Source organism: Acomys russatus, chromosome 29 (assembly GCF_903995435.1).
Source record: "Acomys russatus chromosome 29, mAcoRus1.1, whole genome shotgun sequence".
NCBI lineage: Eukaryota > Metazoa > Chordata > Mammalia > Rodentia > Muridae > Acomys > Acomys russatus.
In genome coordinates this window covers 27,520,168-27,544,065 of record NC_067165.1, presented here as the reverse complement: position 1 = coordinate 27,544,065, position 23,898 = coordinate 27,520,168, and the positions used below count along the sequence as shown (strand labels likewise).

The following is a 23,898-nucleotide window of genomic DNA, read 5'->3' as shown; positions in this document are numbered from 1 at the left end:
TGTGAACTGCGACCCAAGCACAGACAGTCTACGTTATCACACTCTCTCCAGCACTAACCATAGTATCAACCACACTAACAGTTGATGGGAGCACTGTTTCCCTAGCGCCCTCCTTCCGAAGTCCCTCCCTCCCAGGAAGCAGCCCTGGACTCTTATCAAAAACTCACATTGATTTATTAGAATATGAAAAAGGTTCGGTTTCTTTTGTACAGGCAGCAGAGCAGCAGCAGCTGTGGTGGCTTTGTACATGGTTGTCGATGTCACCTTGCATGGCAACTCCTACCCCAAACAGCCATGGAGAGGAGACAGCTGGGCCAAGCACCCACGGCCCCACCCCCTGGAGGGACCCCTCTGACTATTGCACGATCTGGCGAGGGAGTGCTGGGTGGGGGTGGGGGTTGGGCCCAGCCATGGTGGCGGGAGGGAGTATGTGCCTGTGAGCGGAGGCCTGAAGAGGTCCAGTACTCTGTCTACTCTAGCAGCCCTGGCCAGGACAGGATGCCCTTAGGGGAAGCCTTACTCTCCAGGGCTGGGCTGCACTGCAAGCTGGCTATGCAGGTGAGAGAGTGGTCTGTCTAAGGGGTGGTGGTAGACCAGGTCAACAGAAGGAAAGGCAGGCCCAGGAGCAAGGTCAGTGCCAGGAGGCCACTTGCTCATGACAAGTTGGGCCACGCCTGGATCCTTGCCCTGGGCCAAGAGCCCAGCCGGCAGAGGCTCAATTTAAGGGAAGGAATTAGCATGAGGAGGAGGGGCAGGGGGCGGGGCTCTGACTGGCACGGGGGGGGGGGGGGGGGGGAGGTTCAAAGGGTCTGAAAACAGGAGTGCCTCTGTGCAAACAGAATCGTACTTACGTGGAGGCGCGGATAAACAAAACATGAAAAGGCAGCACTTTCCGGAGCCTTGGACAGTCCCTCCCGTAGAGCAGCCCCAGAAAGGCCCAGTGGTCCTCACCACCCAAGGCACTTCACTCTTGAGAGTGCCCCAGTTCCTGGCAGAGAAGCTCAGAGATGCCCTCGGCCTGCAGCTCTGAGTGTGGACAGCTCAGGCGACTGGCTGGGGTACCATGGCTGGCAGGAGTAGTGTGGGTCTGCCATGGGTCACCCATCTGCCTCCCAGCCACATGCCTGCTGTCCTCTGACATAGGAGGGCCCACTCAAGGCCAAGGAAGGTTCGGCTCCCTCCTTTCCTGGTAGGACCACAGTGGAGCCAGTGGCTCTTTGGTTAGAAATGATCAAAGATGGAAAGTTGGTCTGGATGAGGAGGGGGAGGGAGGGAACGGAGGGCGGGCCTTGAGAAGCCCCAGTTCTAGTACGGGAGAGCCTGGCTCTAAAGATGGGGCAGGGCCTGCCCCACTAGCCCAGCTGTTCTGCCAAATGGATTGGGAAGGCAGTTCTGGTAGGAGAGGACGCCTCCCAGAGGCAGGAGCAAGCCGTGCTGCAGTGGGGGCTGTGGACCCAGCTGCCATGCGTAGGAAGGGGGCAGAGCCAATCCAGATCAGGAGGTAAAGGGAGCTCCCAGCCCCAACTCCTGTGGGAGAGTCTATGGGACGCCCACTGGACTGGCTCTACTGCCCTTTAGGGATAAAAGGCTCTCCTTCCCCAGGCTCAGGGTGGGGGCCTGGGTCACTGAGGCAGCGCTGTATTCTCTGGGAGCTGGGGCTGTCACTTGGTCCAGGGGTGAAGACATCGTCAGTGCCTGGGGATGAGGGTTCCTTGCTCCGCATCATAATGACACCATCCTCATCTTCATCTTCTTCCTCCCGAGGTACCCTTGGTGGATCCCGGTGTAGCCCTAGGACTTTGCCCTTCAACTCCTCATTCACCAGGTCCACAGACTCAGGTGACTGTGGGGAGGCTGGGTCGATGGTGATAACAGGCAAATCTGCCTTGGGCTCATAGGCCAGTGGGTCTGTGGATTGAGAGCACAGCACAGGCAGGTTCAGTCCCACAGCTCTGCTCAGCATGTGCCACAGGTCAAGGGCCCTGCTATACTAGCAGCTCTCAGCCCTTCCCATGAGTGCAAGCGTGTCTATGGGCTCCATAGTGTTGTCCACATGGGCCTGAGCCCTTCCCATGAGTGCAAGCGTGTTTATGGGCTCCACAGAGTTGTCCCCATGAGCCTAGCGGCCCCTCTGTTACCAGCTTCTCTTCCATCAGATGGGTCTGTCCTTGGATCAGTGGTTCCCACAGGTTAAGACATAGGGCTTTTTCCTGAGTCATGACCTGTGGGCCTACGCCTACAAGAAGGCCTGCCCTTGCTCCTCTTCATGGACCAGAGGCTTCTCCCTCCCTGCCAGGTGCTCTGGGTCATAGCTCCAGTACAGCCCTCATCCTGAGCCCCATTGGCACCACCTTTGTTGCTGGGGTGGACAGCAGGGCTATGCGGTCCTCCGGATGTAAACACAGCTCATGGCTTGAGACGAGGTCATCATAGGAGACCTCTTTGTCTTCCTCTTAGACTCTCTGAGGCCTGTCCCCCGCACCGAACACCCAGCTGAGGGCCCTTCTGTAGCCCTTTACCTGAGCCTATGCGGGCCCGCGACATGGTGGGCGAGTCTAGCTTGTGGGCCGGTACCGTCAGGTAGTTGGTGATCTGACAGAAAGAGTGGACAGGTGAGTGTGGGCAGTGGGCTGGCACAAGTTCTCTGTGAGACACCGAGGCAGTAGTTCCTCACTGGCCTCTCCTTTTGCCTTTGCCAGCACCCACAATGGTACTTTGGGGCTTTCTGGAGGCTTGTCCCAGGCTCTCAGCATGCTGTGCCACCTTCCTGGGCAGTCTCAGACAGATCTACCCTGCTCTAGCCCACAGCTGACCCCAAGATTAAAACAAAAATAGAGTAACAAAAAATGCAACTCAGGGTGGTATACCTAAGTCCTGTATGGCCCCCCTAGAATCACAAACCCAACACATCACAACTGAGCAACTCCTTCCCTTTCGTCAAGCCTTGTTCCTTCCCTGGCACTCTGAGATGACGTCTACCAGCCCTTCACATCCCTTTCCCACCCCAGTGGCCCCACCTCAAACTGGGGACCCAGTCACGAAGTCTTGCCATTTTTAGTTCTCTGTGTCCCCTGAGCTCACTGCTTTCTCTCTCTCCTTGACATGCCCACCCTTTCGTCATGTCCTCTGGGGTGAAGCCTCATACCGCCAATAAACCCCCCAGTCTGTTTCTGAAATTGCTCGGTGTGTGTGTCCCCAGAGAAGAGAGCCTGGGGTGCCCCTGGTGAGGGAACAGGAGGGGGAACTGAGTCCCGAGCCCCTGGGAAAGGCAGGCCCGCCGGACACACACCTTCTGCTCCAGCTGCCGGGCCTTCTGCCTCCGGAGCAGCATCTGGTTCCAGGCTTCCTCGTAGGGGTCGGCCACGAGCGTGTGTCTGTTATAGGACCGCAGCTGAGGGAGGAACGGCCGTCAGGGAGGGCAGGACTTAGAAGCTGGGCTGGAAGGCCAGGGACAGGGGGACAGGAGATGGGCTGAGAACGCGGAGCAGGTGCCGAGGGTGCGCACAGAGAGCAGCTAGGAAGGACCAGGCCGGGGCAGGGCCTCACCCGCTGCCGGGTCTTCTGCAGGTTGCTCCTCAAGATCTTACGGATCTCTTCCTCCTTGTCCTTGGACAGTGCCGGCAAGATGCGCTCTGAAGTCACGGACTTGGGGTTGATGTTCCTGGGATGGCAGAACACAGGTTAGGTCTCCATTTTGGCAGCAGAAGGCCATGCTGGGGGACAGCGCAGGATTGGGTGGCCAAAGTCCTTAGTATAGCTTCAGGGGCCTGCAACCTAACTTGACTAGCTAGATAACACAGTTCTGGTGGCCACCCCAGGCTAGTGTTGAGGGAGCCGGCACGGGGTACAGACGCGGCCAGACTGGCCAGCAGCACTCACTGCATGGAGACCGTTGAGACGGCAGACGGGATCTTGCCCATGCCTCCACTCTCCACCAGCTCGATGGCCTGCTTCATCTCCATCTTGTGGTAGAAGGCAATGAGCTGCGGCTCCTTGGAGCGCTCTCCAGCTATCAGGCACTTCTTCACATACTTCTTATTAAAGCGGTTGAGCCTGTGGGAGGAGGGAGGTGGGCGGGGCTAGCTCCTAGGCACGAGGAGACGCCCAGGTCCCCAAGGACCCTTAACTGTCCTCTCCACCCTCCTGCCTGCCAGACCTTCACCTACTTGTCTTTCCAGTGGTGGTGGCCGTAGTGACCACAGATGTCCTCGATGCCTGTCAGAAGGTGGTCCAGGAACTGAAATGGGCCCAGGGCCAGGTCAAGCCTTACTTTTGGGCTCCTTCCCTACCCTACCCACCTTCACCCCAACTAGGGCTCTGCTTCAGCCTCGGCCTATAGTTCCGGGAGCAGCCAGGAGGTGGCGCCTTCCCCTCACAGATGCTCAGGCCCCTTCTCTGAACCCACTTGAACCTAATGGCAGAGGCAGGCTTCAGCTAGAAGCAGGGATGGCTTAACAGGCTCTCACATCCCCCTTTTCCTTCAGCTGGAGCCTTGCAGGGGCCCTATGGGGCTAAGAGACCACCCAGTAATGGGACAAGGGAAAGCGGGCTTATAGCCCAGCTCTGCCCTGCCTCCAGGAGCCTTCTCCTGCACCCCAAGGCCCAGCCCAGCCCAGCACCTGTGTGTGGATCTCCTCATTGATAGAACGCTTTGTTTCTTGCTTTTTCTTCACAGCCAAGAGGTCTACCAGGGGCCGAATGGTCATACCCTGCAGGGCAAGCGAGGATCAGGCATTCTGGTGCCGCTGCCCTGGCAGAGAGGCTGAGGAACCCCCTTCCCAGAGCCCCGAGACAAGGAAGATCTCCACTTTCAGCCCTCACTCTCTCAGGTCTGAGGGTTTATAACCGCCCCCGCCCCCCAAGCATGTAAATAAAGGCAAGCCTTTAAAGCCCACTGCCTCCTCACAGCTCAGCCAGTGAACAAGGCTCCCTGTGCAGCTGGCTGGGGCCTAGGTTCAAATGTGAGCTCCACCCCACGGAGCCAGGCCCGGCACACAGAGAGCCTCATCTGCCCTGCCTCCATCACAGGCGCTACGTGGCCCACAAGCATATCTGCAATATCCCTAAAAGATGGAGCTTTAAAATGTTCACACTTTACAACCGAGGGACCTGGACAACATCAAGGCTGTGTGATTCCCTCAGGGCCCGGGGGAGCAGCAGACCCAGAGTCAGGCTGGTGTGAGAGGGTCACCACATGCCACCTTCAGTGAGAGTGGGCTTGGAAAGCCATCGAATACATGCAGCTGCAAAGCTGAGGTGAAGCGGTGTTTCTCAGGACAGAACAGGGCAAGGCAAAGAGGAGCTCTCTCCTGTAAAAGGACTGAAACTGCACCCCATTCCAAAGGTCTCCCCATATCTTCTCGTGAAAAGGCAAAGGTATGCTCCATCTAGTACGGAGAGGACAGGTGCCCAGGAAAAACAGGGCAGAAGAGAAATGGAGGCGCAGCAGTTTCTCACCTGTTCCCGGTCAGGCAGCTAAGGGAGAACAGTGTGCATGTCTCCCCCGGACATGGGCAGGTGGGTAGAGACGGGGTGGAAGTCTGCTAAGCTGTGTCATTTAAATGCCTACCAGTCTCTGGCCAGCAGGCTGGACGGACTCTCGGGGAATCATCTAGCTTAGTCTCCTCACTCCACAAACGGGGAACTGAGGCACAGACAGGTACGCCTCCCCAAGAAACACAGCTAGTGGAGTGTCAGACTGAGTCCAGGCCTCAGGCCTCCCGACTCTGGAGACTATCCAGCTGCCTATGCTGTGCTGCTGGAGACGCCAAGCCCTCAAACCAATCAGACCTACTATGAGCCGTGCAGTCAGATCTCGGGCCGTCAGCTACCCTTGTCGCTTCACTGGCTCTTATTGAAGTTAGGCACTTCACACACTGATCGCTGACTTCACAGTGTCACATTATCACAACTAAGAACTGAGGCCCCAGAGGGGGGTGGCTTACCCAAAGCCATGCGGCAAGCTAGCGACAGCATACCCACAGCCCTTTTCATGCGACACACTCCCCTCCTTCCACCACAGAAGTCAGGGTCCCCGAGGCGGGGACCTGCCCATCCCAGGTCCAGCACCTGCACAAAGACTGTGAAAAAGATGACGGTGATGATGGCAGTGAGGAACAGGTCACACATGGGGAAGTGCTTCTTGTCCAGAAGGTAGCCCAGGGAGAAGGCAATGGCCCCTCGCAGGCCCCCATAGGCGATGATGAACTGGTCCTTGGGGGTCAGCTTCACAATGCGGAACTTGTTGATGAACCAGGTCAGGCCCAGCACACCTGCCAGGGCACAGGCAGAAGAGAGAGGTCAGGCTGTCCAGGAAGCCCCTCCCACTAAGCCAATCCATCCAGCCCACTCATTTCCTGGGTCCCTCAGCTCAGGAGCCCCAGATCACTCAGCCCAAGACCTTGGTGGGTCTTTAAAGGGTTACTTAACCTGTATTGTTCCCAGAGGCCGTCAGAGGCTATAGGTCAAGAGACAGGAGGAAACAACAGAGTGGTAACAAGTTGCTACTTATTAAAACAGGTAGAAAATAATTATCCTATTGTCTCTGCTTTTCTATATACTGAAATTGCCAATAACACAACAGTATTTCAAATGCAGGCCACGAGGAGAGGGAAGTTTACCCTGCATGCATGAGGTCTTGGGTTCCATCCCCAGCATTATAAAACATACAAACAAAACCTGCTCGCCAACAATAAAACTCCCACAACACCCTGGGACACCTCACACCTGTAATCCCAGCTCTCGGGAGGCCGAGGCAGAAGAATCACCAAGGGTTCTAGGCCATCCTGGTCTGTATAGTAAGATCCTGTCACAAACAACTCCAAACATACAAAAAACAAAACAACAACAAAAAAACCTTAAGAATGTGGAGAGCGACAGAAGACACATTGTGGACCTCTGGCTTCCATGCAAGTGCACGCATACACGCACACACACACACACACACACACACACAGAATCATACAAGACCCCAAGTAAATGTGACAGGAATTACAACATGGCTCTTATTACAGAGAAAGGGAGTAAAATGCAGAAAGAAGCAGTGACCTGGTCACTGAGGTGAAGACAATATGGCATAGGGGGATGGAACCCACAGGCCTAGATTCCACAGGCGACACTAGCCTGGCAGATTTGGGCATATATGCCACAACCAGAGGACCCTTGGCTCAGGGACACAGGCTGGGTTAATAGGGACTGAGAAAGCCACTAGGTTTTTGGAGGACCTTAAAACCCTTCACCATGGCCCACTGTGACATCGTCCAAGGTGTCCCCATACTCACTATGAGCATGGGCCTTCCTTCCCCTCAGTGGTCTCAAATGATGCTGGCATTGCAGAGAAGGAATGAGAGCGGCCAGGAGCCATTGAGCCAGGGACACACTGCACTATACACAGCTCACTAGCCCCCCATACACTGCACTACAGACGCCCACAGCTCAGCCCCGCAGTCCAGGGTACTGGAGACTCACAGGCTATCCCCTCTACACACTGGACTACACAGCACAGTCCAGCTTGTACTGTGTGTGTGTCATACACATGACAGCCTGGCTCTTACACACATGACTACACAGTCACAAACAGTACCACACACATACCACAGTCCAGCTCTTAGAAACATCAACACACTTATACGCCCCACAGCCCTGCCCCACACTGGATCACACACAGCTGCTCCATAGCCTGGCTCCTCCACACAGTCACACATACACACTTCCTACACACACACAGTCCTCCTTACCGAGCACCCGGGCGATGAGACAAAAGAGCAGGGTGCTGATGACAAAGGTCCAGTTCCACTGGTGGGAGCCAGCCACAGTGGAGACACCAAGGAAGATGAAGATGAGGGTCTCGCTGACACTGCTCCACATCTTTAGGAAGTACTTGATGGTAGTATGCGACTTGTGGGAGATGTTGGCCTCCACGTAGGGGCGCATCACTACTCCTGAGGCGATGAGTCTTGGGGTGAAGAACAGGGTTCAGGGGTAAGTTGTCTGCACTGTTTACAGGCTGACAGCACCAGGCTGAACAAGCCCCTGCTGACTGGGCAACTTGCTCTTCTTGATCGTCAACACCAAAGACACGGGGCCAGAAAACTTGCATTTTGCAGACAAAAGACAGGAGTTTTTGGCTGAGCTTTTTGGAAAAATAAAGTCCTACTGAGGTGAGTGGCAACAGACTAAGTCTGTTCAACTCTAAGCCTTTGCCTCTTCCCCAAGGCCACACTGCGTCTACCCAATGGCAGCCAGTGACACACTCTGGTCTCTTCAATTTATTCCCTCTAAGTATGATGCTGCCGGGACACAGGGTCCCTCTGGGAGCTTTGCAGGCCCCCTCCCTCCTGCCCGAAGCCCCCGGTGTAAACTGCTGTCTGCACTTCTGTTCTTGCATCTTCTCACGGCCCATCTCAAACTCAACAGAGACCTCAGGGCCTCTACCACTCGGGCTTAGAGAGTGCCTGGTAAGCCATCCCTGGGGAGCCTGTGTCAGCTTCCATCTTGGGACTCCCTTTAAGAAAAAGGGAAGAAGGGGCTGGAGAGATGGCTCAGCAGTTAAGAGCACCGTCTGCTCTTCCAAAGGTCCTGAGTTCAATTCCCAGCAACCACATGATGGCTCACAACCATCTGTAATGAGATCCGGTGCCTTCTTGTGGTGGGCAGGCACATATGTGGGCAGAATATTGTATAAATAACAAATAAAATCTTAAAGAAAAAAAAAAAAGAAAAAGGGAAGAGGGCTGGGCGTGGTGGTGCACACCTTTAATCCCAGCACTCAGGAGGCACAGGCAAATCACTGTGAGTTCAAGGCCAGCCTGGTCTACAAAGTGAGTCTAGGACAGCCAAGGCTACACAGAGAAACCCTGTCTCGAAAAACCAAATAAGAAAGAAAAGAAAAAGGGAGGAACCAGGTGTGGTGGCACATGCCATTAACACTTGGAGCTCAGGACTTCCTGGGGCAGCACCAAATTCTGCCTCCTTTGCCTAAGGCTAGCCCTAGACAGGTTGCTTTTGCCTCATCTGCCTCCATACAATCCTCAGACTCCTGAATCCCAGAGTCCAATGGAAGTGGTTTCTTACAGGAGGCCTCTATTGACCCGGGCCACTACAGAGATGCTGGGGAGCTCCTTGGTGACCACAGAAGTCTGGGGACTCCATACTAGATAGCTACCCTATCCAAGCTCCGTCACCTGTCACACTCAGACTCACGCCATGATTCCTGACAGGTGGAAGAGCTCAGCTGACAGGTAAGCCATGTAGCTGTAGAGGAAGACGAAGAGCGGCTCGATGACCCGAATGTGGGAGGTGAATCTTGAGGTGAAGGCTGCGATGACCCCGTAGACCACGCCCACAAACACCCCGCCAAGGGCCACAACGAAGAAGCTCAGGAAGCCGAGGAAGATGTCCGAGATGCCCACAGACTCATAGCTGGCAAACTCCTCAAAGAGGTGATAGAGGACCTGGAGAGGGCATGCGGGCTGGTGGGCAGGAGGGCGGGGCCACCCCACGACTCCCGGGGACTGGCCTATGCTTATCCCACCCCTCACCATCCACAGCCATGACCCAGACCACATGGCAGCAGAGAACCCCTATTGTGTCTGTGTGTAGAACATGGCCTGGGGGTTTAGGGAGCTTGCTAGCGGGGCACACTGGAGGCCTGCAGCACGCCCTGGTGTAATGAACATAAACACTTAAAGCTGGGCAGCGAAGCTGTAATCTTTTGCACACATAGCCAAGGACTTAGTCTTCCTGTCACTCAGTTTTCCATGAGGCAGGGGCAAGTGGAGTGTCTCTCCATTAGCACAAAGCAGGGAAGTTCAGACAGTAACCCAGGACAGGACCTGTAAACCTCTGACAGTGCATGAGGCCAGGTAATATGCAACCTGGGTCCCACCAAGTGTGACTGAGAAAGACTTAAACAAGCTGCCAGGTAGTTGCAATGAACAGCAAGCTCGGGTGCTGTGCAGCTGGCGGTCCCAGGCATCCCTGGAATGGGAAACTGCACAAGGCCTCATGGTCTTTATTGGTATGCAAGCCAAGAATACCTATCCCCTTGCAAGAAGGAGATAGCAACTAACACACCAGAGGGGCCCAAGAGGGAAAGGACTGGGCCCAGAACTTGGTCCCTCGGGCTCTGGGCTTTGTTCTGAGGGACCGGAAAGGCACAGCAGTTACCAGTCTACCCAAGTCCTGTCCTAGCAGCTCTGCTAGGAACTAGCTGGGGCGTATCTAGGCCTGGAAGGAAGGGGAAACAGACAGGAGACAGTGACAGGACAGAGACCTAATGCCAGGCAGCTCAGGCACAGCTTCACTGTCTGGGGCGTTCATACCTGTAGAAAAGGTCCAACCTGCTGGGCAGTGGTGGCACATGCCTTTAATCCCAGCACTTGGGAGGCAGAGGCAGATGGATCTCCTGAGTTTGAGGCCAGCCTGCTCTACAGAGTAAGTTCCAGGACAGCCAAGGTTACACAGAGAAACCTTGTCTCAAAAACAAAACAAAGAAAGAAAGAAAAAATAAAGAAAAGGCCCAACTTGGGCCTGGAAGAGCAGTAGATGCTGGCCACTGGCTAGCCCAATACTGCCTGGTGGATCACAGCTCTCTGGGAGACAGTGTAGGCCTCAGCAGCAGATGTGCTCTGTCCTAGGCTAATCATGAGTGCTCACAGTGGGCCATATGGGTCACCGCAACAGTACTGGGACCAGGTCCTCTTTCTAGCCTGGAGTTATTGTCAATGTTGGACAAGTGAAAAGAGAAGTAATACGGTGTAGGTGTGTGTGTGTATGTGTGTGTGTGTGTGTGTGTAAGGGGGGATGTCACATGACCTCCTTCAGCTAGCGAAGCCTCCTAATGCTTCCATTTCAGAAAGCAGTGCACTGTCCTGGGCAGGGTTTGTTTGTTTGCTTGGTCATCTTTACACAAGCTAGAGCTACCACGGAAGACCCTCAGCTGAGAAAATGCCTCCTTCAATCTGCCTGTCACCAATGCTGTGGGGTATTTTCTTGATTAAAAGGCTGGTCTAAGGGAGGACCCAGCTCCTCTGGGCAGGCGGTCCTGGGTTGTACACAAAGCAGGCCAAGCAGACCACTAAGCTGCACCCTCCACGGCCTCTGCTTCAGCTCCTGCCTCCTGGTTCCTGCCTTGACTTCCCTCAGTGATGGGGCATGACTTGACAAGTTGCTTTTGGTCATAGTGTTTTACCACAGCAACAGACCCCTAAAGAAGCCACAGAGTCGCTATGCAAGCAGATAGGGCGAGGTGCATTCGGAAGCACCTGAACATCAGCCACAGGACCACCACTGTCACCACTGTCCAAAGATGGCAGAGCTCCTACACGCCCAGATCTGAGTTATCAACTTGATGCAAGCGCACCATTGTTTCCAGCGGTGTGAGCTGGAATGCATAACCAGACTCAGCTGGAGAGGGTTCAGCTTAGGTACCCACACTTCAGGTGCCTAGTAACAGGCTCAGTTTCTAGAGGAATCCCAGGAAAAGGATAGGCTGGTGACTGTGTCCTGCACCACAGTTGAGCTGAGGCTCTTGTGTAACCCGTGTAACCAGACCTGCTAGACGAGACCAAGATGGAGCACTGAATGATCTGGTTAGACTCTGCCCAGCTGTATGAGAAGTGGCGAGGGGCACAGGCAGAAGGAGGCTGAGGCTAGTGAGCAGCTGTCTGTCTTGGAGGTACTGCATCCAGGGCTGGACTGACTGTAGTGCTGCAGGACTGGGCGTGCACCCCTGTGTCCTCTGTGTTTTCCTGTGTGTGCAGACCCTCTCTTACAAGTTCAGTTCTGGGGCGGGGATATGAATGTCTGTGCACACACCTACTTCCTGAGGAAACTGGCCACTAGGCATGTGCGCACACCCAGGTCTGCCAGGCACAGGCCTTCGTGCGGCCTTTGGCAGATAGCACTGCTACTCTGTCGCTTGAAAACTGTCAAAGGCGAGGCCAAGAAGAGTTAAGAGTCTCTTGTTTACAGTCACATTAAAAAAAAGAAAAGAAAGAAAGGCAGCCAAGCAGGAGTAGCAGCATGCACTTTAATCCCAGCACTCAGGAGGCAGAGGCAGGAAGATCTCTGTAAGTTCAAGGGCAGCCTGGTCTACAGAGCTAGTTCCAGGACAGTCAGGGCTACACAGAGAAACCCTGTCTCAGACAAACAAAACAAAACAAAACAAACAAACAAACAAACAAACACAACAATGCCAGGCATGGTGGCACACACCATTAATCCCAGCACTCAAGAGGCAGAAGTAGGCAGATCTCTAAGAGTTCAAGGCCACCCTGGTCTAAAAAGCAAGTCTAGGACAGCCAGGGCTATATAAAGAAACCCTGTCTTGAAAAACCAAAAAATAAAACCAAAACCAAGAAACCCAGCAATAACAAAAACCAAGCAGTCTACCTTGACCACTAATCTCAACCATCACGTTCTACAGGTTTGGGAGACCACACCAAATTCTTTGCCCAAAACCCTGCACACACCAAATTCTTAAACAGCCAACACAAGAGCTAAAAGGCCCCTCAGAGGTTAAAAGAGCTATAAAGCAAGGCACAGAGAAGCTCAGTAACTGGGCAAGACAGCATCAGATGCAAGCTGGCCAGAAAGCAATTGACCTACTAGGCAAAGGAGCTCAGGTCTTGGATGGCAACAGACTGGACCAAGCTCACTGCCTCAAGTCTCGCTTTGCCACATTCTAGCAAGTTGCTTAACGTCTGTGGGTTCTTTCTAGTTCTGTGAGGTAAGAATAGTACATCTGAAAGTTAAAAGAGAAACTCCATGTTCCAGTGCCCAGAGAAGTGCCTGGCACACAGCAAGCATGGAAGGACACTGGCCAACTTTATCACCATTTGTGGAAGGATAAGACGTTGCCTGTGCCCATGTGCATGTGATGTGGCCCCTGACTGCTCACCACAGTGACAGCATCATTGAGAAGGGACTCCCCGAAGACGAGGATGTGTAGTAGTTCGTTGATGTGGATCTCCTCGAAGACAGCCAGCACAGCCACCGGGTCCACAGCGGAGATGATGCTGCCGAAGAGCAGGGTGTCCAGCAGGCCAATGTTGTTGATCTGCTCACCGCCCACCAGGCACACGGCGTACAGGAGACCACCCAGGAAGAAAGCGTTCCATAGTGTGCCCACCACAGCAAAGATGAGGATGGTGCCCAGGTTCTCCGTGAACTGCCGCAGTGGCAGGAAGTAGCCTGCATCCAGGATGATGGGTGGTAGCAGGAAGAGGAAGAAGACGTCTGACTGCAGGAAGGGGGGCGTCTCGCCAACGCCCTTGATCAGGCCCCCCACCAGCAGCCCCACCACGATCAGCAGGCAGCTCTCCGGGACGATGCTTGAGATGGTGGGGATCACATGGAAACCTGTGAAGGGCGAGAGAACGGGAGGCCGTGGGCTTTTCAGGGGAGCCAGAAGAACAGAGGTTGGGGACGGGACTGGGGACCAGGAGAGCAGCTGGCGAGAGGTGCACAGGCTTGGTCTCAGAAGGCCGCTCTGTTAACTGTGAGCTCGGGTTCCTCGCCTGTAAAATGGAAGGGATAACACCAGCTTCACAGGGCTGTGGTATAAAATAAATTATTTTAAATATTTACATTTGTGTGTGTGCGTGCATATGCATGCATGCACCATGGCACATGGGTGAATGTCAGAGGACAACTGGTGGAGGTTGGTTCTTTCCTTCAACTGTATGGATTCTGGAGACTGTGAACTCAGGGTCTGGGGCTTAGTGACAAGTCACTTTAGGCCTGATGTTTTTCACAGATCATTCTCCAAATTGTCTGTTACTGTCATAAACTGTTGGAAAGCAGCAGTTCTACATGCCTCTGATGAGCAGGTGCAAAGTACCTAAGGCATCAAGCTACCCTGAACCCATGGCATCTTCTCAGGCACACGCTCAGGGTGCTGACTTACATCCCACACAGAGAGGCCAATGTAACAGTCCCGTCTCGGGGAAGGCGGAGAACGTCATGTCACGGAGGTGTATAAGCCGAAGGCTGACAACGGGCGGTGTTAAAGTGGAGACATGAGAGAGGCAGGAGAATCAGAGAGCATCAGGGCCAGGATGAACATAGGGGCGACAGGCCTGGGTCTGCAAATCTGCAGAGCACATGCAGTGACCTCCAATCCCAGCCTTGCAGGCAGGAGGCGGCTGTACGTAACTGGGGCACACGCTTTTCCGGATACAAGGCAGCTGCTCCAGACAACATTCCAAGAGGTCAAAAGCCATCAGTCAGTTTCAGCAAGTAAAATGAAATCTCTTTGCCATCCTGCCTTTAGCCTAATCCCATACTCTCTACAGACAGGGCCACTGAGGCTCAAAAGGCAGGGACGTGTCCAAAGTCAGCAAATCAGTAGCAGAACGAGGAGAGAGCCCTGGCTGTCACCCAGCTCCCAGCGAACACCATGGCTCTGAAATGTTAGTTCTCCTAACTTCCCACCGCATCAAGGTACCCGAGACAACCACCAACTACTTCCCCGAGTGGTGGTGGCCATGCTGAGGCTCCAGACCCAGGCTTCTGGGGACGCCAGGTTTGGTTACAGAATCCCACATTCCCTGTGAGCTCTTTGGTTTGGTTTTGGAGTAGGAAGGGTGAAGACCTGGGCACCCAGATGAATACTGGGTACTCAGTGCCCAAAGCCGACTTGATCAAGAGGTAGTGAGCCTTTTGCTCAAGAAAGATGATCTCTCCTCTTCCCTACCTAGCAAGCTCCGAGCTGGCAAACCCCAGGGTACCATAGGAGCTCAACACACACATGCTGACTTCAAAATACCCAGGGATGGGACACACCTACGATCCCCAGGGACTCCAGGATCCCAGGAAGGAGGGGCCTTTCCCCCTATGGCAAAGCCCCTCCTATATTGGGGTACTCAGGCACACTAGCACCACCTCAGTCTCCATACAATGCCAGGCTTCCAGAGACACTGAAAACACATTAGGGAAAAACATGTCTCTGTCTTAGGGTACAAAGGAACCTCAAAGTCACCTTGAACATGTTCACCTTATACATGTACAAAGTCACCTCGTGCACTGAAAAGCTACCTATGCTGTAGAGTCTACTAGTTACACCAAGAGTTCAGCTGCCAGGTACATCTTTTGTCCGTTCTCCTGCCCAGTTCCTACTATTCAAATTATCTGCAGTTGTCCCAAAGGAGCTGTTCTCTTTTTCCAGCAGATGGGCCCCAAACTGTGTGGCTGGCTAAGTGTACTTCTGTCTCCTCTTCCAGGAAGTCTTCCCTGACCATCCTGTCTACCTAGGGCATGGTGGAAGGTCCCCTCTTATGCCTCCTCTTTACAACCTTACAAAGCACAGCCATCGCAGGGCATGGTGGCACACGCCTTTAATCCCAGCACTTGGGAGGCAGAGGCAGGCGGATTGCTGTGAGTTCAAGGCCAATCTGGTCTACAAAGCCAGTCCAGGATAGCCAAAGGCTACACAGAGAGACCCTGTCTCGAAAAACCAAAACCAAAACAAAACAAAAAAAAAATCATCACTTTTCCCCCTGGCACCCACAGAAGTCAAGCAACCAGCTACCAGCTAAAGAGTGGAGACGGGGCCACAGCACCTTCCCAGAGATCTGCACTGCCCTGAAGTGGAGACCATAGGGCCTGCTACACTGTGGATCTTGAATGGTTCTCAATACCCCAAGCTTTAAAGGGTTAATAACAGTAGGTGGGTGACAGAACCTTTAAGAGGTAGGATCTAGGAGAGGCTTTAGGTCACTGAGCGTGTGTCCTTGAAGGGGAGGAAGTGAGGGTTCTCTCCTTGCTCTCTTGCTCCTTGGTTCATAATTTAAGCCTTTTGGTCCACCATGTGCTGCCCCACAACGTGCTGCCTCCCCACAGACCTGAAGCAAGATCATTCAATCTTAGATTAAGGCCGCCATGACTAGGGCAGGGATGCTGGCTCCAGCAGGAGGACTGCAGTCAGACCCCAGCACCTACACACCCGCTGGGAGGGCATGGGGACCCCTGTAACTGCAGCATTGGAAAGGAAGAAGGAAGGGCACCCAGAACACGCTCTAGCTGGGCTAGCTGGACCATCATCCAGCTCTGGGATCAAGTGAGGGACCCTGCCTCAGTTTATAAGAGTTATAGAAGAAGATACCTGACTTCAACCTCTGGCCTACACACCTACACACACACACAATGTACACACACTCACACACAATATAAACACATAAACACCCACATACAATGTAAGCACATACACTCACACATATACATGCACACCCACACACAATGTAAACACACATGCACACTCATTAATATAAACACATGCACACACAAAACCCTGTAAAACTGAGTTTAAAAGTCTCTTTAAATGGGCACTTAGTCATATGAAAGGAAATTTAGGGTTTTGTTTTGTTTTGGTTTTGCCTTTTTTCTTTTATGGTTTTTTTGAGATAAGGTTTCTCTGTGTGGCCTTGGCTGTCCTGGACTTGCTCTGTAGACCAGGGTGCCCTCAAACTTATAGAGATCGCCCACCTCTGCCTCCTTCAGTGCCACGGCACCCAGTGCCCAGGGAGTGTAGCTTTTACTATGGGCAGAAGGCAGCTTCCCAAGGTCAAGACTGCAGCTCTGGAGACTGGAAAAGTGGATAAAGGTGCTTGCAGCCAGCCTGATGACCTGAGTTTGATCCCTGGGCTACACAATGGAGAGAACCAGCTCTTCCAGGTTGTCCTCTGACCCCCACAGGCAGGCTACGGCACACATGTGAGCACACATATATACACACATAAAGCAGGCTACATACACGTGAGCATACACGCACACAAAGAAATGTTTTTAAGCTGGGCGTGGTGGCACATGCCTTATAATCCCAGCACTTGGGAGGCAGAGGCAGGAGGATCTCTGTGAGTTTGAGGTCAGCCTGGTCTACAAAGAGAGTTCCAGGACAGCCAGGACTACACAGAGAAACCCTGTCTTGAAAAACAAAACAGCAGCAGCAAAAAGTTTTTAAAAGGACCACTCTCAAGAAGGAGTCCACCTGCAGCCATCTGCCCTTCCTAGAGTGTCCAGGGTCCTGCTTGGGAGTCAGCAACAACACCTGCCTTAGGAGAAGGGAGAAGTTACAGATGGTAGCTTCCACCTCCCTAGCAGGAAGGCTGGGCAGATGCCCCTCATCCTGTGCTCCTCGGTCCAGTCCATAGAGCCCTCCTGGTCCGTGAAATGCCAGGCAACGAGCTGGTGTCCGGGGATGAGCTGGCTGCAGCTCCTTCCTGGAGAGGGTTCGTGTGAAGCAGTGACAGGAGGCGGCCCACAAGCCAGCACTGCTGAGGAAGCACGTGCCAAGTCACTCAGTCCTGACAGTCTTGTGATGCTCCTGCGCGGCAGAACACAGGCACGAGCTCTGTAGGGAAGCAGTCTGCTCCAGCACAGGTGTCCTGAACCTGGGCCCACGAGCTCTCAGCCAGGAGCTGCAGTGTCAGTGTTTCCCCGGGGCCTGCTCTGCTGGGCCCTGGGGACCTCTGTGGGCAGCTCCATGGCAGCTGAGCAGCTGGCGTTTCCACAGGACAGATGACAAGCTGGAGCTCTGAAGGCAGGATGTGCTCTGGCAGGCCACTCAGGCTTGGGCTTGGGGGCTGCTGACCAGGGGCAACATGCTTCCTTCTATTTAAGACAGCTCCCAGGGAGCCTGGGCTGCAGTCATGTCCCCGGCACCCTTCCCTCCCATCTTCCCCAGGCTTCTGTTTGTCCTTGCTTCCCAGTTTTCGGCAGGGGGCTCCAGGCCTGAGGGGCCTCTAGGCTGAGCCCAGGCTGCAGGAAAGGGCTGGATTTCCTCACTCTTGGCTTCTTGCCTGCCGTGGGCAGCACATTACTGGGAAGTGCTTGGGGGAGGGACACAGTCTGTCAGGAGGGGAGACTCCTCAGGGAAAAGACTGTGCCTGCATGAGATCTGTCCTAGCTTGTCCCTCTCCCAAGGCCTGTTTTCAATTGTCCCCACCCTGTACCCCAAAGAGTCCCGAAACACAGGAAACTGACTGACACCTGTAATGAAAGGGGCAGTAACAACAGATGGGGGGGTCTCTGGTGTGGTGACAAAAGGACAGCATTGAAAGCCAGGCGTGGTGGCGGATGCTTTTAATCCCAGCACTTGGGAGGCAGAGGCAGGTGGATCACTTTGAGTTCGAGGCCAGCTTCGTCTACAAAGCGAGTTCAGGACAGCCAAGATAACATAGAGAAACCTTGTCTTGATGACACCACCGCCACCACCACCCCGCCAAGAAAAGGACAGTATTGAGGCAAGATCCCAAGCTCCTCCAGGGCTCAAACTGTGGCAGTGGTGACTTAGCTGGGATGGACTTTGGGTAGGGCAGATATAGTTAGAACCAGATCTAGAGACAGCATTTAGTTCTCCACTATGTGGTCGGTCAGAGCAAGTGAGCTGCCAATGGCCAAAGAACCAGTTCCAGAAAAGCTGTGTGCTGTGAGGCCCCAGGGACTCCCTGGAACCCACAGTGTCCCTCCAGGCATCCTGTCCACCCAGAGGCCAGAAGCAAGAAAGTGTGGAATTCCACATGCCCAGCCTTGCACTAACCCTGGAATGCAGGTCCAGGCTGGCATCCCTGTGAGAAGTGGCTGGGGAGGGGAGGTGTGCACATTCTTTCCTGTGGAAGTGGTCGTCTGAACATGTGTGAGCACAAATGCACGCTGACAGAAATGTCACCAGATTTTGGGTTGACTGGGGATTCTTAAGGCTCTCTGCAGCTGCTCTGCCCTTCACCATGAAGACATTTTATTCACATTTCTCAGGCTGTCTCCATCTGCTTGGTGGGCACAGGGGAGCAGGCAAGGCTGTCCCATGTTACACACGGTTGCAAGGGTGACCACATTCTTGGTTCAACTTGTCACAGGCCTCCCTAGCCTGGGAAGTTAGAGAGGAATGCTGGGAAGAGGGGCCTCTGAGGCCCACCAGGGTTAGGTCACCAGGGACCAGGTGGTAGGCTGATGTTCTGCCACTCTACTTCAGGCCTGAGGGCTGCAGTTCAGCCAGTGCCTGAGGGATCCCATTTCTTCAACTCCCTCTTCAACTGCCACAGCAACCAGCCGCAACCACAGCAATGAGAGCTCTCACAGGGAAGCCACAGAGACTCTACAGTTCACAGCAGTGTGCACTAACCCTCTGACCTCATTTGTCCCTCACCATGGCTGTGAGAGGACCCAACTTTACAGACGAGAAAACAGAGACATAGAAAGGTTAAGCAACTTGGCTCAAATCCACACAGCCAATAAGTGGGGTGCACAACCTAGGCCCAGGAGTCTGTTCTCTGTTACTCACACCGTCACTTCTGGTTTCATTCCTGGATTCCCAGAGGACCCACCTAGTACTACAGAGGCTCAACGCAGTTCTCTGAAGACCACGGGTAGCCACTTTGTTCCATGAGCCTTCCTCCCCAGGGAAGTCCTTGTACAGTTCCCGTCCTCTCTCATGGCCCATTGAAAACCATAGTCAGCCTCTGAAGCATCCTCCAGGAACGATGGGGTAAACTCAGCCAGAGGACCTCTGCAGCCGGCCCTTAGGTGCCAGGCGGGAATTAAGCAGACATGGCTCCTCACTAGCACCTCAGCTGTGGGACCCACAGAACAAAAGTAGCTCAGCTTCAGCCACTGCCTCCGCTGGCTCCCAGACAGACCTGCAAGGGACAACACTGGTGGCACCGGCTATACTTGCTGTGTTCCAATCAGGTTACGGTTGCTGACTAGCAGGTGGCCTTGCCAAGTTACTTTATGACCCCTGTCCTCAGTTTGTCCCCCTGTGGCATGGCAGCGGTAGAAGTAGATGGAATCGAAGAGACGCTAAAGGCAAAGACTGCCAAGCAATGAACAAGGTGTAAACTTGAGATTCTGAGGCAGGAGGATCACAAGTCTGAGGCCTGCCTGGGCAACTGAGTGGGGACTAATCTAAAACAGCGAGGGGGAGGCACCGAGTAATGTGGTGTCCGAGGTAAGGTGTGACGAGCACTCTACTTAAGTTCCACCGAGGGGCTCGCAGAGTGGTTCGGTGGGTAAAGCACCTGTGGTACAAGCCTGGTGACCTGAGTCTGGTTCCTGGAACCCAAGCGGACGTGGAAGGGCAGAACCGATTACACACAGCTGCCTTCTGACCCAGTCCACTGGTGCACCACCAACAGCACGCACACACACACAACAATAATAAATAAACTTAAAGTAAAACTTCCTTCAGCTGAGTACAATACAAACACATCAGCGTGACCCACTGTGTGAGCGCGCCCACTGCTAGGCTGACAGCTCCCAAAAGTGGGAACCTCTTAGAGCCAGCCAACTCACTGGCCACTAGCACAGAGCAGGCATTAACTCCTTGTGATCGATCAAGACTGACTTGTCAGATGTGAAGCAAAGGAAAGCTCCGGAGACAAAGCAGGGTTAAAGGGGAAGGAGTGGAGGGTGCTCCCAGAGCAGGGCCACTGAGCTGGGCAACAATAACAACAACGACACATAAGGAACAGGGTCTGATTCCCCCAAAGAGGCTCATAAACTGGGCCTAGCCAGACAGGCCTGGGATTGCAGCTACTCTAGAGGCTGAGGCAGGAGGATGCCAAGGTCAAGGGCTGTCTAGGCTACATAGCATATTCTAGGCCCTCCCCAGCAACTAATGAGAGCCCATCTTAGAATAAAAAATAAAAGGTAAAGGCTCTGAGTGCAGCTCAGGGGTAAAGTATTCGCCTGACATGTGGGAAGTTAATGGTGTGGGTCCCAAACACCGCAACAGTGGAGAGATGGATGGACAGACGGACGAATGGATGAACGGATGGATATGTATTTACATAGGTAGGTAGACAGATGATAGATAACAGGGTAGAATGGGGATAGCAAGATGACACAATGGTACAATGGTTAAGAATGTATCCTGCGGGCTGGAGAGATGGCTCAGAGGTTAAGAGCACTGACTGTTCCACTGTTCTTCCAAAGGTCCTGAGTTCAATTCCCAGCAACCACATAGTGGCTCACAACCATCTATAATGTGATCTAATGCCCTTTTCTGACCCGCAGGCATGCAGAGGACTGTATACATAATAAATAAATAAATAAATAAAAATCTTAGAAAATAAGTAAATCTTAAAAAAAAGAAAAGAATATATCCTGCTCCTGCAGAGGACTTGAGTTCTGTTCCCTGCACCTGTGTTGAGTGCATCACAACCTCCTGTAACTCCACATCCTGAGGATTTGATGTCCTTTTTTGGCTTCTGTGGGCATTGGTGGGCTTGAACATACACACACACACACACAATTTAAAAAAAAGAAAAACAGAATGGGGCACGGTGGCACATGCCTTTAATCCCAGCGCTTGAGAGGCAGAGGCAGGTGGATCGCTGTGAGTTTAAGGCCAGCCTGGTCTACATAGTGAGTTTTAGGACAGCTAGGGCTATATAGAGAAATATTCTTCTTTTTCTGTGTGTGTGTGTGTGTGTGTGTGTGTGTGTGTGTTTTGAGAGAGTTTCTCTGTGTAGCCTTGGCTGTCCTGGAGCTCTGTAGACCAGGCTGGCCTCGAACTCTGCAGGTGGTGTCATCGACCCAGTTAACGACAGGAGATGCATTTTGGACACAAGCACCAGGCACTGTGCTGAGCACTTCATTTGTACCATCTCATTTAATCTTTACGGTTACTCTCGTGTTTGGGTGTTGGCAAAGCTTACCAAAGTCAGCTGCCTTTGTCTGACTTTTGTTCTGTTTATTTTTGTCCTTTTTTTTTTTTTCTTTTTAAGATTTATTTATTTATTATGTATACAGTATTTCACTTGCAGGCCAGAAGAGGGCACCAGGTCTCATAGATGGTTGTGAGCCACCCTGTGATTGCTGGGAACTGAACTCAGGACTTTTGGAAGAGGAGCCAGCGCTCTTAACCCCTGAGCCATCTCTCCCGACCTTTTTTTTTTTTTTTTTTTTTTTTTTCTTTTTCTTTTTTTTGTCATTGTTTGATCTTGGTTTTGCTTTTTTTTGGGTGAGGGGGGTTGTTTCTTTGTTTTGTTTGAAACAGGGCTTCTTAGCAGGGGTGGGGGTGGGACGTGCCTTTAATCCCTGGACTCAGGGAGGCAGAGGCAGACGGATCTCTGTGAATCTGAAGCCAGCCTAGTCTACAGAGTGAGTCTAGGACAGCCAGGGCTGTTACACAGAGAAACCCTGCCTCAAATAAAACAAAACAAACCAAAAAAGGAAAAAGAAAAGAAGATAGCTCTATGGTACTGGAGAGCAAGCCCAGGGCTTTACACATGTTAGACAAGCCCTCAAACACTGAGAAGTACCCTCCAGCCCTTAGTTTACAGGTTTTTGGTCTCTCTCTCTCTCCCTTTTTTTTTTTTTTTTTTTTTTTTTTGGTTTTTCGAGACAGGGTTTCTCTGTGTAGCCTTGGCTGTCCTGGACTCACTTTGTAGACCAGGCTGGCCTCGAACTCACAGCGATCCACCTGCCTCTGCCTCCCAAGTACTGGGATTAAAGGCATGCGCCACTACCGCCTGGCAGTTTACATTTTTTAATTCCTTTTTTAAAAAAATAACTTACTTGATTTTATTCTATGTGCATTGGTATGAAGGCGTCAGAATCCCTGGAACTAGAGTTACAGGAAGTTGTGAGCTGCCATGTAGGTGCTGGGAATTGAACCTGGGTCTTTTTTTGGAAGAGCAGAGAGTGCTCTTAACCACTGAGCCATCTTGCCAGCCCCCGTTAGACGACAATTTCAAAAACCAACTTTTACTGAGTTATTGCTGTGGACTAGGGCTTCTAACTAAATGGTGCCCGGCACCACAGGGGAACATTACAAACAAAAGCAACCCTGCCTGCGTTCTTCACTCAGTTGGGCTTTACCCCACCACCAGTCACTTTACAACAGGCTGCCCAGCACAGACAGGGAAGGGAGGGCGGACAGTGACAGTCTCAGGTGTGAGGAGCTGTGCTCAGGTCTTCACACATTTCTTCTCATTTCAGATTACACTCTGGTCCTCACTTGATGGCTACAGAAAAGGCTCTGTAAGGTAAAGTGACCAAGGCTGCATAGCTGGGAAGGGCTGTCGTAATTAGAATCTGGGTCTCCTGATTGCCAGATTCTTGAGCTCCATGAAATCTATGCAAGCTGGACCAACAGAACAAGAATCCAAGTCTGCAGTAGGCCTCCCCCACATAAACAGTCAGAAACAAATCTGTTCCCAGTACCTGGGCAGGAACCATCCCTGGGCCCAGAAAAGCTAGTCTCTGTGCCTGTCCCCACGACTTCCGTCTGGCAGCTGTCTCTTGTTTCAACCCATACGTCAGAGAGCCTTTCTAGCTTGTGGCAGAAGAGATGGCACACAGGGTCCCACCCAAGTAATACCATGTCTACATAATAAAAATCTACCTAGCCAGGCGTGGTGGCTCACACCTTTAAAAAATCCCAGCACTCAGGGAGGCAGAGACAGGAGGAACTCTTGAGTTGGAGGCCAGCCTGGTCTACAAAGCCAGTCCAGGACTGTCTGGGCCAGGAGAAAGAAGGTGGAGCCAGGGAGCCAGGATGCAGTTCCTATCTACCCTCCTACAACCTTGAGCCCTGGAGTCTTCCAGGTTTCCCACTCATGAAGCTCAGCACGGATGGGCCGGTTTCTGTGTGTCATCAAGTGAGACTCAGTGGGGTGGACACAGAAACACCTTTATACTGTGCTGCGGCCCAGGAGGCTGAGGAAAGACTCGTGAGAACAGATAGACGGGCCACAGCAGGGGAGAGGACAAACAGCCCCAGAGGAAGCCACAGGGAAACAAGAGTCACCTCTGGGTGGCCTGATGGGACAGGCTGTTCTAGAAGCAGAGAACTGCCCAAGGACTGTGTGCACACCTCCTCGTGGCTTACAGGAGCTTTTAGTTTTTGTTTTGTTTTGTTTAATTCATTTATTTTAAAGACAGGGTTAGCTATGT

The 23,898-nt window shown here is 52.9% G+C and overlaps 1 protein-coding gene across 1 annotated transcript in view; it reads right to left on the bottom strand.

Moving 5' to 3' along the window:
- Window positions 1-989: 989 nt before the first annotated feature.
- Window positions 990-23,898, bottom strand: part of Slc9a1 (solute carrier family 9 member A1) — a 61,643-nt gene continuing 38,734 nt past the window's right edge. Inside the window, exons 2-12 of the mRNA XM_051171064.1 lie at window positions 12,902-13,362; window positions 9,202-9,452; window positions 7,737-7,954; window positions 6,070-6,272; window positions 4,620-4,709; window positions 4,167-4,237; window positions 3,880-4,053; window positions 3,547-3,661; window positions 3,290-3,391; window positions 2,520-2,592; window positions 990-1,908 (exon numbers count right to left, since the gene is read on the bottom strand). Coding sequence (XP_051027021.1) covers window positions 1,565-1,908; window positions 2,520-2,592; window positions 3,290-3,391; window positions 3,547-3,661; window positions 3,880-4,053; window positions 4,167-4,237; window positions 4,620-4,709; window positions 6,070-6,272; window positions 7,737-7,954; window positions 9,202-9,452; window positions 12,902-13,362 — 2,102 coding nt within the window. The 3' untranslated portion in view covers window positions 990-1,564. The remainder of the gene's footprint in view (window positions 1,909-2,519; window positions 2,593-3,289; window positions 3,392-3,546; window positions 3,662-3,879; window positions 4,054-4,166; window positions 4,238-4,619; window positions 4,710-6,069; window positions 6,273-7,736; window positions 7,955-9,201; window positions 9,453-12,901; window positions 13,363-23,898) is intronic.